Here is a 16,481-nt window from a genome sequence, read left to right as displayed (position 1 = left end):
AGACCAGAACCCAATATTCAGACCACAGACCAGACCCCAATATAATGCTTTTGCGGGACAGTGCCTGCGATAAAAAAGTTGACTAGGCCATTCCAAAACATTTAAATATTTTCCCTTAAACCTCTCCAGTGCAGCTTTAGCAGTATGTTTAGGGTCATTGTCCTGCTGGAACCTCAGTGCTAGTCTCAAATCTCTGTCATACTGAAACGTGTTTCCCTCAAATATTGCCCTCTATTTACTGCCATCCATCTTTCCTTCAATCCTGACCAGCTTTCCAGTCCCTGCAGATGAAAAGCATCAACACAGCATGACACTGCCACCACCTTGCTCCACTATGGGAATAATGTTCTTGGGGTGATGGAAAGTGTTCGGTTTGCGGCACACAGTGTTTCCCATGATGATTAAAAAGAACCTTCTTCCAGGTGTTTGTGGAGTCACAGCCTCATGCTGTTTGGCAAACTCAAAACGTGTTTTCTAATGTTTTTCTTTAAGCAATGGATTTTTTATGGCCACTTTTGCATAAAGCCCCACTATGTGGAGTGTATGGCTCATAGTGGTCCTATAGACAGACACTTCCATCTCCCCTGTGGATCTTTAAGCTCCTTCAGTTTTATTCTTGGTGTCTTTGTTGAGACTCGGTCTGTGAGTTTTGGTGGGCGGTCTTCTCTTGTCAGGCTTGTATTTGTGCCATATTCTTTCCGTTTTGCAATAATAGATTTAATGGTGCAGCGTGGAATGTTCAAAGTTTGGGATATTTTTTTTATAACCCAACCCTGATCTATACTTTGTCTCGGACCTGTTTGGAGAGATCCTTGGTCTCCATGTTGGTTGCTTAGTGGTGTTGCAGACACAGGGGCCTTTCAGAACAGGTGTATTTATACTGACATCATGTGACAGATCATGTGACACTTTGATTGCACACGGGGGACCTTATTCAATAAATTGTGCGACTTCTGTAGATGTGGTTTGACCAGACCTTATTTAGGGGTTTCCTAGCAAAGGGGGTGAATACAAATTCACTTAAATGGTCTTGATTAAAAATATTCTGCCATTTGTGTCTAAAGTTCTTATACAGACCTGTGTCTCCATGGTAACAGACTACAAATAAACTCAATGTAGTCTGATCCTGCAGTCATACTCCTTTCCAAATGTTCTCTACTTCTTGCTAACATACATTTGGTAGGTAAGCAAAAAATAGGAGACAAATAAAAGGGAGTCTGACTGCAGGATCAGACTACACATGGTTTATTTGTAATATGGAGATATATAGGCCTGCATAGCTGTAGACACAAACTTTTGGAATTTTCTAATTAAGACCATTTGCAAAGTCGCAAAGGTGTACATATCCTTTCTGTGGGTTGTTTTTTTTTTATAAGTTCCCTAATAAGAATAACAATGTACAAAGTACAATAATTAAAGATTGTAATGCTTCATGAAGTTCTGTATAGAACAGCTGATCATATCCATATTTAGTGATAACAATTGTATGTCGCAGAATATTTTATAGCAGCAAAATGTAAAAGAGGTTGTAATGGATCTTACCCTCCCATAGAAACACCAGCTGCCATAAGTGGAGCTTCTGGGTACATTGTATGCACATGCTGAATGACTGTCTCTAGATCTTCTGTGTTAGCAGCACAATACGTCCTTGGCGTCTAGAGAAAAAATTAGAAAGCACCACAATAAGAATAATACAACTGGTAGCAAAGGTCACAGTACGTCATAACATCAAGGACATATAGTAATTTTAAACTTCTCATCTTGTATGCTAACATATGTGTAAACGATTTCCGATCTGAAAACAAACATGGAAGGACGATGAGGGTCATATCTGTAAATGTATCACCTATATTTTTTTTTTACTAATTAAAATCAGTTACTGTACACATTCTTCATTTCTATTTTCTGATTGTGGATGTATTTATTCTATTTTCTGTACATGATTATGGTGCAGTTATCTTACCTAAGCTGCTGTTAACACCATTCAGAGATTTGCTTTACAGCAGCCACATAGACCATAGGAACCTTTAGATTGGAGATATTCATTGACTTCTATGGGCGAGTGTTCTAGGCATACTCTATGGCTGGGTTCACACGACCTATTTTCAGACGTAATGGAGGCGTTTTACGCCTCGAATTACGTCTGCAAAAACAGCTCCAATACGTCGGCAAACATCTGCCCATTACTTTCAATGGGCTTTACGATGTATTGTGCCGACGACTTGTCATTTTACGCGTCGCTGTCAAAAGACGGCTCGTAAATTTACAGTCTCGTCAAAAGAAGTGCAGGACACTTCTTGGGACGTTTTTGGAGCCGTTTTCTTATAGGCTCCAATGAAAACAGTTCCAAAAATGGGCGTAAAAAAAGCTGCGAAAACGCAGCGAAAAACACGAGTTGCTCAAAAAACGTCTGAAAATCAGGGGCTGTTTTCCCTTGAAAACAGCTCTGTATTTTGAGACGTTTTTGACTCTACGTGTGAACATACCCTATGACTTGTGCAGAAGTCCCTGTGCAGGTAGGGGGAGGAGGGGAGCTGTTTCCATCATCAATAGTATGATCATGTGTTATCTGCCTCCAGCTTTATAATAAATGTGTTACATATCATTGTAATCCTGCCTGTAATGATATAAGGAGGACTAATGAAAAGTGATCTCTGCAGAACAGGAAGTGTCAGTCTATTATAAGGCTCAGTGGCCAGAGTGAAGACTGCAGGATTTCCATTGTTTTTTTTTAAATATAGTTCGTGACGTGAAAAATAAACATCACAAAAAAAAAATTAGTTTAACATAAAAACTTGACATAAATCATAGGTGATTTTCTGATGACACATTCCCTTTAACTGTAATAAGCAAAGCTAGATTTTCCTTTAGGCAGAAGTGGCTCTTGCCTATAAGATACCCTGCATGAAAAAAGCAAGCAACTAGCCTTCCCATTCCTGCTCCTTACCAGAGACCAGAGAGAGATTGAAGAGGGGCAACAGTATTGTATTCACACATTGAAAAACAGTGACAAAAATGCACTATGACTGCACCGTGTGAATACACCTTTTAGGTTGTAACAACCTACCACCCATTCTAATATGTCGTCATGATGAAATAAACCCATAGTGGAGGGGGTGTATCGGCATCTAGTTGATGCAAGCGGTTGAGCGAAGATAGAACATGATATTCTAAATGGAGTGTGTCTTGGTATACGATACATTATACGATTTTTACTTTCGCATTCAGAAAGTGATTACCATTATATTGTTTGTCTGGTGTTTTTATTCTCCCATTGACATAAGAGGGGATAAATAGGAATAAGTAAAATCACATGTGCACTTTTTCAAGTAAGAATGGGGATGAGCTGTAATACCAGAAACAGCCAAAGAGCAACAGTGGCATTGTTTTCTAATCTCATACTAGACAATTAATACAGCAAAAATAAAAAAAAACATGTCCAAATGTGGTTTTCTACATGTTGTGTACATTGGCGATACAAGAATTATCTAATTATAATTCTCTGAAAATGAGGTATTTTTTTCTGAGTAAATATGCAGATATTACCAGGTTAAAAGTAGCCTAGTTTTATTGTCATATACAGGCATTGTAATATTTATTACACTGAGATAGCTGGAAGACGGACTTGCCGCATGCAGATCTCTAGAGACCTCCTCAGAATGCCGGGCAGCATTTGATTAGCACAAAAATATCTTTCCTCAAATAGGAACTGTTAATTTAATTAAAGAGAAAATATTTCCTTGGAAGCCAACATATATTTCACCTTTATATATTTTATTATTGTACTTCCCAGCTCCAGTAACTCCAGAGAACATCTAAATTTAATAAAAGATTAACACCTTGGGAAACAGAACATTAAACACAGATCAGGCGCTCATCATTTAATATTTAAAGCTGATTCCCATGTCTGCTCACAATGTGGGTTTATTTAGTGAATGAACTGTGTTAATAAGGATTTGGTAAAGCTTGTCATAACCGTGCATTGTGGTTAAAGCAACACAGATCAATTTATTCTCCATGAAGTAAAAGCTTCCAGGTCCAGGAAATGTTTTTGTACCCACTTTACATTACTTTGTCGGGGTAAAGTTGATGGTTTAGTTTATGTACTTGGAGACCTACAGCTGCTACTCCGTAAACTAGGTATGGGTGTCGCATAGACAATAATACTTCTAAATACTACATAGTAAAGCTAATGATATGAACTTGGGATCGGGGGAGGGCAACTGCACATGTGTAGGGGCAAGATAGTGTAGATAGAAAAATGGGACTGCTTATTTAAACTGGGGGTGGTATGGAGGGAGAGGTTTAAATAGTTAATAAGGATACATTTTGTTGTGCCTGGCAGCCGCGACCACAGTTTTTTTCATGCCGGCACGTGTGGCTGCTACAATCCACTGTCTCCTGTAGGGTGCGCACCCTGGTTCCTGGCCTTAAAGAGCCAGCGCGCGCACCAGTGTAAAAGTTCTCTACCAAACCTTATGCACACTGGACTTTAAAAAGGACTCTGCCTCTCATCTCCTTGCCTGAGCGTTGTTGTGTTTGCCCATGTTAGTTTTTGCAAATGGTCCCTTATTTGTATCCTGTATCCAGTGTTCCCGTTTCCAATAATTGTGTGTAACGGCGCGGGGTGTGGAACCACTGGGCCGTACCGCGTAGCGGGATAGCAGCTGGCCAACTAGGTACAAAACAATGTCTATAGTCCAGAACTGGTACCTGAGGCAATGTAGACAGCAGCGGTGACACAACTTGACTTTCACTGTAGATGGAATAGTAGATGAAGCGGAAGACACGACTTGACTTTCACTGTAGATGGCACAGAGGCACAGTAGCGTGGGATACAGGGTACAGGCAGCAGGAACGGGTAACACTGGGAACTGGAAAACACTGGGAGACCATTTGCAAGACAAACTATAGGTAGACAACAACGCTCGGGCAAGGATCAAGTGGGCAGAGCCCTTTATATAGCCCAGTCTGGGCTAATTATTGACTAATGACAGCTAGACGCGTACTGGCCCTTTAAGGCCGTGCACGCGCGGGTGCACGTGCCCTGCGGGAAACCATCCCGGAAGTGAGTGCTGGCATCTCCCTGGAGGGAGATGACGCTGAGAACACAGATGTCCATGGCCGGGGCCGTTAGAGGGTAAGTCTAAACGACGGCCCTCGGCCATAGACGTTACATTAACCCCCCTCTTACGCCCTCTCTTCTTGGGGCCAGCGCGGGAGAGAAATCTCTTCATGAGGACAGGGGCATCGATGTTCTCCTCTGGCTCCCAAGACCTCTCCTCTGGACCAAATCCCTTCCAATCCACTAAATAAAACGTCCTTCCTCCCACTTTCTTGGTGGCCAGGATCTCCCTCACTTTAAAAGTCCCAGAAGAACCGCCAGGAGCCACTGCGGAACTAGGAGTCCTGGAGTAGCGGCACAGCAAGGAGACATGGAAGGAGTTAGGGATCTTGAGGGTAGGAGGCAGCCGAAGCTTGTAAGACACAGCATTGATTTGTAGCAGAATCTCGTAGGGTCTGAGGAACCTGGGAGTAAACTTGCAAGACGGCACCCCCAGCCGGATATTCCTGGAAGACAGCCAGACCTTCGTACCTGGAAGAAACTGGTGAGGTTCTCGTATTCTAGTGTCTGCCTTTTTCTTCATGCGGTCCACCGCCAGCAGAATAGAAGATCTTGTCTGTTGCCATATCTGCAGAAAGTCCCTGAAGGTAGAGTCAGCTGCAGGCACCTGGGACATAGTAGAGACAGGAAGAGGTATACGAGGATGTTGGCCGTAGATGATGAAGAAAGAACTGGAGGTGGTGGACTCACTAGTATGGTTATTATAGGAGAACTCAGATTGGGTAACTGTTACTAGTGGAGTTAGTGGAGAACCACAGGGGTCAGAATTGGGCTCTATTCTGTTTAAAGAGGCTCTGTCACCAGATTATCAAATCCCTATCTCCTATTGCATGTGATCGGCGCTGCAATGTAGATAACAGTAAAGTTTTTTTTTTGTTTTTTTTTAAATGATCATTTTTGGCTAAGTTATAAGCAATTTTATATTTATGCAAATGAGCCTTTCTAATGGACAACTGGACGTGTTTTCTCTTATTTCCTACTGGGCGTGTATTGTGTTTTTAGCAACTGGGCGTGTTTACTTCTTTCACTGCACAATCACACTGTGCTGTGGATCATGCTGGGCTGGAACAATGAGAAGTGTAGGACACTGATTAGTCACTGATTGGTCAGCATCATACACTCCTCTGTACAACACCCAGTTGGTAAAAAGTTAAAACACGCCCAGTTGTCCATTGAGAAACTCATTAGCATAAATCTAAACTAGCTCATAACTTGCTCAAAAATGATCGTTTTTCAAAATAAAAACCACTGTTGTTATCTACATTACAGCGCCGATCAGATTATGTAGGAGATAGGGCACTTATAATCTGGTGACAGAGCCTCTTTAAGGCGGATGTCACTACTTTATGCTGCCCTGTCTGAGGGAAAAATAAAAAAGTGAAAGACACGCTGATTTCAGCGTGCTATCACTTCTATTGTTCAGTAGTTTGGGAGTATTTACATTTTATACTTTCGGTGTGCGGCCAGCTCCTGTGGCATAAATCCAAGTATATGTATATATTTATTCTCCCACACCCTCCAGTCGCCGATGACACTTTTCCCCCTATGCACTGTAAGGCTATGTTCACACGGGGTATTTTGCAGGAGGAATATCTGCCTCAAAATTCCGTTTGGAAGTTTGAGGCAGATATTCCTCTCCCTGCACGCCGATTTTCGCTGAGTTTTTCCCGCCGTTTTACGCCCGCGGCCATTGAGCGCCGCGGGCATAAAGCAGCTCGAAATACGCTTTCTCTCCCTCCCATTGAAGTCAATGGGAGGTCAGAGGCGGAAGCGCCTGAAGATAGGGCATGTCGCTTCTAACTGCCTCGCGGGAAAAAGACGCTGACGCCTCCCATTGAAATCAATGGGAGGTATTTTCGGGCCGTTTTTGCCGAGTTTTGCGACGCGGTTTCCGCGTCAAAAAACTCGGCAAAATACCCCGTGTGAACATAGCCATTAAGGCTATGTTCACACGGGGTATTTTGCAGGAGGAATTTCTGCCTCAAAATTCCGTTTGGAAGTTTGAGGCAGATTTTCCTCTCCCTGCACACCGATTTTCGCGCCGTTTTTCGCCCGCGGGCATAAAACAGCACGAAATACGCTTTCTCTGCCTCCCATTGAAGTCAATGGGAGGTCAGAGTCGGAAGCGCCCGAAGATAGGGCATGTCGCTTCTTTTTCCCGCGAGGCAGTTTTACTGCTCGCGGGAAAAAGACGCCGACGCCTCCCATTGCGTCAAAAAACTCGGCAAAATACTCCGTGTGAACATAGCCTAATAGGGAGAAAATTGTCAATCAGCAAAGGATGGAGACAGAGGGAGCATGAATATATGCATATACTTGGGCTCATGCCCTTAGAGCTAGCTGCGTCATAAGAATAAAATCAAAATACTCCTAAACTACTGAATGTTAATAAACAATAGAATTGTGAAATCAGCGTGCCTGTCACTTCTTTATACTGCCCTGTCTGCCTGCTTTAATATATATTAATGACCATGTAGAGGGATTGCACAGTAAAATATACATTTTTGCAGATGATACTAAACTGTGCAAAGTGATTTTACACAAAGTAGGACAGAATTCTATTACAAATAGGGTTATTTAGAAAAAAAGAGTTGAGGGGTGATCGAATAACTATGCATAAATATAGCATATGTTAGTAAAGAGATATCTTTTATTATCTATTTATACCCAAGACTGTAACTATAACAAGGGGGCATTCTCTACGTCTAAAGGAAAGAAAGTTTGTACACAAACATAGAAGGGGATTCTTTACTGTAAGAGCAGTGAGACTATGGAACTCTCTGCCAGGGGAAGTTTTCATGGTGAATTCAGTAAAAGAGTTCAGAAGGGGCCTGGATGCCTTTCTTGAGTTTAATATTACAAGTTAAGGGTACTAGATTACTGTAGATGGGTCATTGATCCAGGTATTTATTTGGATAGCCATTTTAGAATCATGAAGGAATTTTTCCCTAAGATGAGGGAAATTGCCTTTTGCCTCATGAGGGTTTTGAGTTTCTCTGGATAAAAATTGCAGAAGAATAGGCTGAACTGGAAGGACATATATCTTTTTTTTGGCCTTGCAAACTATGTTAATATATGATGTTTCATGGAACGCTTATAAAAAAAGAACTGTAGTCTGCATAGAGTGTAAGCTTCTAAGACTAGTAGCAGTGTTGCTTTTTGTAACTATTACTTTGAGCAGCCAGCCTTTGTCATGCATTAACAAGTATGTGCTTGTGGGAAAGGACTTGTGCCTTCTTAGGGGGATGTCAGGAATTGTAACTCTTCTAATTGATATACATCTCTAAGGTGATAAACTTTGTGAATATCCACCTTTTAATACTATGTCGTTTTTAGGGTCCAACATTCTGTACATTGTTTGATTGAAGTTCTTAAGATACAGAGATTCAAATCGCCTGCATGGACATAGATTTAAAACATAACATTCTGGCTTCCTGCAGCTAGCAGTAGATGGAGCTTAGGAGCTTACTGAATACTGTTTATAGCGGTGGAAGCTCAGGATCTTACTGCATACATTTATTTTATTGAGTTCAATGTATAAAGATACATTATGAAATGAACCAGCAAGAATTTCAGACCTACTTGCAGATGTGTCCACCCTTAACTATGGTTGAATTTGGTTAAGAACTCCAATTTATCATATAACAAATTCAATACAATAACATTACATACTGGTAAAACCCTTGAAAGACTGTGTTATGGTATAATCACAACTGCAAGTCCCATCACAACCACTGGTTGGCCACACGTAGACACATAAAGCATAGACATCTCGTGACAGAGTATGTTTCATTTTAAAGCTGGTCATCTCGTGCCACATATCTCAGGAAATGTTGAGATAAAAGAAAAGGTAAGAAAGGACACATCTGTAATTAAAAAGCAAAAACAACACACGATAGTGTTCAAGGGTATTCACTTTGAAGAGCCTCTGTCACCAGTTTATACAGTGAAGGAAATAAGTATTTGATCCCTTGCTGATTTTGTAAGTTTGCCCACTGTCAAAGACATGAACAGTCTAGAATTTTTAGGCTAGGTTAATTTTACCAGTGAGAGATAGATTATATAAAAAAAAAAAAGAAAATCACATAGTCAAACTTCTATATATTTATTTGCATTGTGCACAGAGAAATAAGTATTTGATCCCCTACCAACCATTAAGAGTTCAGCCTCCTCCAGACCAGTTACACGCTCCAAATCAACTTGGTGCCTGCATTAAAGACAGCTGTCTTAAATGGTCACCTGTATAAAAGACTCCTGTCCACAGACTCAATTAATCAGTCTGACTCTAACCTCTACAACATGGGCAAGACCAAAGAGCTTTCTAAGGATGTCAGGGACAAGATCATAGACCTGCACAAGGCTGGAATGGGCTACAAAACCATAAGTAAGACGCTGGGTGAGAAGGAGACAACTGTTGGTGCAATAGTAAGAAAATGGAAGACATACAAAATGACTGCCAATCGACATCGATCTGGGGCTCCATGCAAAATCTCACCTCGTGGGGTATCCTTGATCCTGAGGAAGGTGAGAGCTCAGCCGAAAACTACACGGGGGGAACTTGTTAATGATCTCAAGGCAGCTGGGACCACAGTCACCAAGAAAACCATTGGTAACACATTACGCCGTAATGGATTAAAATCCTGCAGTGCCCGCAAGGTCCCCCTGCTCAAGAAGGCACATGTACAGGCACGTCTGAAGTTTGGAAATGAACATCTGGATGATTCTGAGAGTGATTGGGAGAAGGTGCTGTGGTCAGATGAGACTAAAATTTAGCTCTTTGGCATTAACTCAACTCGCCGTGTTTGGAGGAAGAGAAATGCTGCCTATGACCCAAAGAACACTGTCAAGCATGGAGGTGGAAACATTATGTTTTGGGGGTGTTTCTCTGCTAAGGGCACAGGACTACTTCACTGCATCAATGGGAGAATGGATGGAGCCATGTACCGTCAAATCCTGAGTGACAACCTCCTTCCCTCCACCAGGACATTAAAAATGGCTCGTGGCTGGGTCTTCCAGCACGACAATGACCCGAAACATACAGCCAAGGCAACAAAGGAGTGGCTCAAAAAGAAGCACATTATTGTCATGGAGTGGCCTAGCCAGTCTCCAGACCTTAATCCCATCGAAAACGTATGGAGGGAGCTGAAGATCCGAGTTGCCAAGCGACAGCCTCGAAATCTTAATGATTTACAGATGATCTGCAAAGAGGAGTGGGCCAAAATTCCATCTAACATGTGTGCAAACCTCATCATCAACTACAAAAAACGTCTGACTGCTGTGCTTGCCAACAAGGGTTTTGCCACCAAGTATTAAGTCTTGTTTGCCAAAGGGATCAAATACTTATTTCTCTGTGCACAATGCAAATAAATATATATAATTTTGACAATGCGATTTTCTGTTTTTTTTTAAATATAATCTATCTCTCACTGGTAAAATTAACCTAGCCTAAAAATTCTAGACTGTTCATGTCTCTGACAGTGGGCAAACTTACAAAATCAGCAAGGGATCAAATACTTATTTCCTTCACTGTAAGTGCCCTATCTCCTACCTAATCTGATCGGCGCTGTAATGTAGATAACAACAGTGGTTTTTATTTTGAAAAATTATAATTTTTGAGCATGTTATGAACAATTTTAGATTTATACTAATTAGTTCTTAATGACCAAGTGGGCGTTTTTTTACTTTTTACATAAGGGGCATTGTAAAGAGAAGTGTATGACGCTGACCAATCAGCGTCATACACTTCTCTTCTTTCCAGCCCAGCTTGTTTCACTGAACAGCGTGATCTCGCGAGATCACGCTGTGACAGGACTTCCTTCCAAAGGTCCTTTACCCGAGCTATGGAAGAGTCAACAGACATCATCTCCAGCCGTGCCAGAACGGTTATCCGGATCTGCAGCAGCTGGACGCGATGTCTGTTCAGTCTTCCATGGCTCCGATGAAGAACCTGTGGGAGGAAGTCCCATCATAGCGTAATCTTGCGAGATCACGCTGGGCATGAATGAAGAGAAGGGTATGACGCTGATTGGTCAGCGTCATATACTTCTCTTTACAACTCCCACTTAGTAAAAAGTTAGAAAACGCCCACTTGGTCATTAAGAACTAATTAGCATAAATCTAAAATTGTTCATAACTTGCTAAAAAATTATCGTTTTTCAAAATAAAAACCACTGTTGTTATCTACATTACAGCGCCTATCAGATTAGGTAGGAGATAGGGCACTTCTAAACTGGTGACAGAGCCTCTTTAAGTACAGATGTAGCAATCTTTAACTTGACACTGATAACCTGTTGCAGCGGAATAGCTTATTACTTAATACAACTAAAGCCATTGCAAAAATTTTCTTGCCACAATGTATTTAACCCATTAAGTGTTAAGTTAAAAATTGCTATATCTGTATGGTTGTTAATGACGACTGTGCCCACCCTCATGCTACCAGACCTAGGATGCTATTAACAACTTTTCCGCATTTGGACACAGCTGTACATCCATTTTAGCGGTGCCTTCCCAGAAATGGACTTACAGTTCCATCCATTTGATGGTATGGGAACAGTAGCTGTGCCTGCGCCATCCGCAGCAGGTGCCAACTGTAACATTCCACTTCAACGGTGAAGATTAGTGTTACTCCGATCCCGGGGTGCTAAATCCCTTAGGCCTTATACACACGTACGTGTTCGTTTTGCGCACGCAAAAAAACGCTGCATTTTGCGCGCGCAAAAGGTCCGTGTGGCATCAGCATATGGTGCGTGGCTGCATGATTTTCTGTTTTCATTCATTCTTTTTACTACTGTTGCGCGAATCACGCGCGGCACCTGGAAGTGCTTCTGTGTGCCGAGCGCGATTTGCACGCACCCATTGACTTCAATGGGTGCGTGCTGCGCAAAACAGGGGCAATTATAGGACATGTCGTGAGTTTTACGCAGCACACATACGCTGCAAGGAAATTCACTGACAGTCTGAACGGCCCCATTCACTTACATAGGTCCGTGCGACGCGCGTGAAATTCACGCGCGTAGCACGGACGTATAACACGTTTGTGTGAATAAGGCCTGAGATGTTGTGGTTAATAGCGATCGCGACTTCTAGGTGGTTTGAGAAAGGGAGGGAGCTCCCTCTGTCACCCATCAGTGCCCCGCGATACGATTGCCCCAGGCCTGCCATAGCAGTATACTAAAGGCACAGCCTAAAGAGATTGTTTGTTACGGACAGGTAATAATGCTTTGGTACACTGACTATACCAAAGCATTACATCAGCGATCGAAGAATCGCAATGTGAAGTTTTTTAGTCTCACTAGGGGAGTGAGACTAAAAAAATAAATTAAGTTAATTTAAAAAAAGTGGTTTTGTTTTGCAAAAGTTTAAATAAAAATTAAAATACACATGTATGGTATCGCCGGAATTGTAACTATCAATACAATAAAGTAACTGCATTATTTGAACCACACGGTGAACGGCGAAAAAAAAAAAGAAGATGAACAGCAAAATTGCTTTTCTTTTTATTCTTCCCCTAAAAATTCTAGACTGTTCATGTCTCTGACAGTGGGCAAACTTACAAAATCAGCAAGGGATCAAATACTTATTTCCTTCAGTGTAAGTGCCCTATCTCCTACCTAATCTGATCGGCGCTGTAATGTAGATAACAACAGTGGTTTTTATTTTGAAAAATTATAATTTTTGAGCATGTTATGAACAATTTTAGATTTATACTAATTAGTTCTTAATGACCAAGTGGGCGTTTTTTTACTTTTTACATAAGGGGCATTGTAAAGAGAAGTGTATGACGCTGACCAATCAGCGTCATACACTTCTCTTCTTTCCAGCCCAGCTTGTTTCACTGAACAGCGTGATCTCGCGAGATCACGCTGTGACAGGACTTCCTTCCAAAGGTCCTTTACCCGAGCTATGGAAGAGTCAACAGACATCATCTCCAGCCGTGCCAGAACGGTTATCCGGATCTGCAGCAGCTGGACGCGATGTCTGTTCAGTCTTCCATGGCTCCGATGAAGAACCTGTGGGAGGAAGTCCCATCATAGCGTAATCTTGCGAGATCACGCTGGGCATGAATGAAGAGAAGGGTATGACGCTGATTGGTCAGCGTCATATACTTCTCTTTACAACTCCCACTTAGTAAAAAGTTAGAAAACGCCCACTTGGTCATTAAGAACTAATTAGCATAAATCTAAAATTGTTCATAACTTGCTAAAAAATTATCGTTTTTCAAAATAAAAACCACTGTTGTTATCTACATTACAGCGCCTATCAGATTAGGTAGGAGATAGGGCACTTCTAAACTGGTGACAGAGCCTCTTTAAGTACAGATGTAGCAATCTTTAACTTGACACTGATAACCTGTTGCAGCGGAATAGCTTATTACTTAATACAACTAAAGCCATTGCAAAAATTTTCTTGCCACAATGTATTTAACCCATTAAGTGTTAAGTTAAAAATTGCTATATCTGTATGGTTGTTAATGACGACTGTGCCCACCCTCATGCTACCAGACCTAGGATGCTATTAACAACTTTTCCGCATTTGGACATAGCTGTACATCCATTTTAGCGGTGCCTTCCCAGAAATGGACTTACAGTTCCATCCATTTGATGGTATGGGAACAGTAGCTGTGCCTGCGCCATCCGCAGCAGGTGCCAACTGTAACATTCCACTTCAACGGTGAAGATTAGTGTTACTCCGATCCCGGGGCGCTAAATCCCTTAGGCCTTATACACACGTACGTGTTCGTTTTGCGCACGCAAAAAAACGCTGCATTTTGCGCGCGCAAAAGGTCCGTGTGGCATCAGCATATGGTGCGTGGCTGCATGATTTTCTGTTTTCATTCATTCTTTTTACTACTGTTGCGCGAATCACGCGCGGCACCTGGAAGTGCTTCTGTGTGCCGAGCGCGATTTGCACGCACCCATTGACTTCAATGGGTGCGTGCTGCGCAAAACAGGGGCAATTATAGGACATGTCGTGAGTTTTACGCAGCACACATACGCTGCAAGGAAATTCACTGACAGTCTGAACGGCCCCATTCACTTACATAGGTCCGTGCGACGCGCGTGAAATTCACGCGCGTAGCACGGACGTATAACACGTTTGTGTGAATAAGGCCTGAGATGTTGTGGTTAATAGCGATCGCGACTTCTAGGTGGTTTGAGAAAGGGAGGGAGCTCCCTCTGTCACCCATCAGTGCCCCGCGATACGATTGCCCCAGGCCTGCCATAGCAGTATACTAAAGGCACAGCCTAAAGAGATTGTTTGTTACGGACAGGTAATAATGCTTTAGTACACTGACTATACCAAAGCATTACATCAGCGATCGAAGAATCGCAATGTGAAGTTTTTTAGTCTCACTAGGGGAGTGAGACTAAAAAAATAAATTAAGTTAATTTAAAAAAAGTGGTTTTGTTTTGCAAAAGTTTAAATAAAAATTAAAATACACATGTATGGTATCGCCGGAATTGTAACTATCAATACAATAAAGTAACTGCATTATTTGAACCACACGGTGAACGGCGAAAAAAAAAAAGAAGATGAACAGCAAAATTGCTTTTCTTTTTATTCTTCCCCTAAAAATATAACTACTAATAATAATTATTAATAATAAAGTTCATCAATAATTGATATGTAACCTAAATTGGTTCTATTAAAAAATATGACTCATCCCGCAAAAAACAATCCCCCATATGGCTGCATTGATGGAAAAATAAAAAAAGTCATGGATCTTGGAATGTGGCAACATAAGGACCATTTTTATTCATGAAAAGAGCTTTTATTGTGCAAAAGTGGTAAAACATAAAAATAACCTTATATATATATATTTATATTTATTTATTTATTTGGTATCGCCGTGATCGTACTGACCCATAGAATAAAGTTAACATGTTATTTATCCTGCACAGAAAACGGCGTAGAATTTTTAACACAAAAAACAGTTGCTGTTTTTTTTCCATTCCCCCCAAAAAGAGTTAATAAAAGTTAATCCATAAGCTATATGTATACTAAAATAATGCAATTAAAAAATACAACTTATCCCACAAAAAACAAGCTCTCATACGGCTACATAGCTGGAAAAACAAAAAAAAGGTGCGACTCAGAGAATGCAGCGGAACAAAACCGAAAAGAAATACTGTGGTTCTGAAGGCTAAAATAGGCTTGGTCTTGAAGGGGTTAAGGGGAATATGTCATTATAAAATGACCTATTGTTTAAATCAGGTTTTTATGTGAAAGATATTTTAAGAATTTTTGGTGATGTTTTGGTTTAATTTCTATCTCATTATCTCAGAAAAAAAAGAATCCTAAAATCTAGCAGTTTTCACTCTGGCCACTGAGCCTCATAATAGACTGACACTTCCTGTTCTGTAGAGATCACTTTTCAGCAGTCATCTCATTGTCACAGGCAGGATTACAATGATAGGTAAGACCTCTATATAGATAACACAGGATCTCCCATTGATAATAGGCAGTGGACACAACTCCCATCCTATCCTCTGTACAGGTCACAGAGCATGCCCAGAAAACTTTCCCAGAGAAGTCAAGTTCCAGTTCACAGGCTCCTATGGTCCATGTAACTGCTGTAAAGCATCTCTCTAAATGCTGTTAACAGCAGCTCATGCAAGATGGATGCCTCCATAATCATGTACAGAAAGTAGAAAGAAAAAAAATCTACAATCAAAAAATAAAAACAGATTAGAAGAAAAAAGGACCCACTAAACATCCCCATACCAAAATAAAGCGCAGGGAAATGCCAATATCTGGATAGGCTCGGTGCTCCTAGATAGTCCAGAGATCATATTTAGAAAAAGGCCGCACCATTAGCATGGTCTGTACAATGCTTCATTTCACCTGCTTTAGTGGTGCTGTAGGGACAGTAGGGGTGAAAGACATTTGTGAGTGTAACTCCATCTATTTGTTTATCGATAGTAGGGCATGTTAAGTTCTACATTTAAAAAGATAACAGAATTCTTATTTATGTCCTAATTAAAATTTCAAAATCGTTTCCCATTCTCAAGCAATGAACACAGTTTCACAACTTCAACATACAGACGAAGCAGAATTTACTGCAGGCATTCTTGAGTTGCGTTTAGTGAAAAGACTGTTAAGCAAATGCCTGGTACTGTCTGCATTCTAAACTGCTCTGAATAGACTACAGTGAAAAGACAATCAAGAAAGGAGGGGTCTGCAAAACTTTAAGCGAGTGGATGTATCTGGACTAAGCGGCTCTTCATGAGGACATCTGATCGGATCACGTCATATCGCACAGGTGAAGTCTCTGATCTCCGACCATCACTGATTTTCAGAATAAAAGTGTCTTATAGGGAGATCTAATCACCTTGGCTTGCCTGAGAGATCTCTG

At 41.2% G+C, this 16,481-nt stretch overlaps 1 protein-coding gene across 2 annotated transcripts in view; it reads right to left on the bottom strand.

Annotated features, from left to right (window-relative positions):
* Positions 1 to 16,481, bottom strand: part of ABHD3 (abhydrolase domain containing 3, phospholipase) — a 96,205-nt gene that overhangs the window by 23,430 nt on the left and 56,294 nt on the right. For both annotated transcript variants that reach the window (XM_075826360.1, XM_075826359.1), the window contains exon 5: positions 1,543 to 1,655. In XM_075826360.1, coding sequence (XP_075682475.1) covers positions 1,543 to 1,655 — 113 coding nt within the window. The remainder of the gene's footprint in view (positions 1 to 1,542; positions 1,656 to 16,481) is intronic.

The sequence above is a fragment of the Rhinoderma darwinii genome, chromosome 5 (genome assembly GCF_050947455.1).
Source record: "Rhinoderma darwinii isolate aRhiDar2 chromosome 5, aRhiDar2.hap1, whole genome shotgun sequence".
Taxonomy (NCBI): Eukaryota; Metazoa; Chordata; class Amphibia; order Anura; family Rhinodermatidae; genus Rhinoderma; species Rhinoderma darwinii.
The sequence above is the reverse complement of the archived record's forward strand: the minus strand, read 5'-3'. Positions and strand labels throughout refer to the sequence as shown.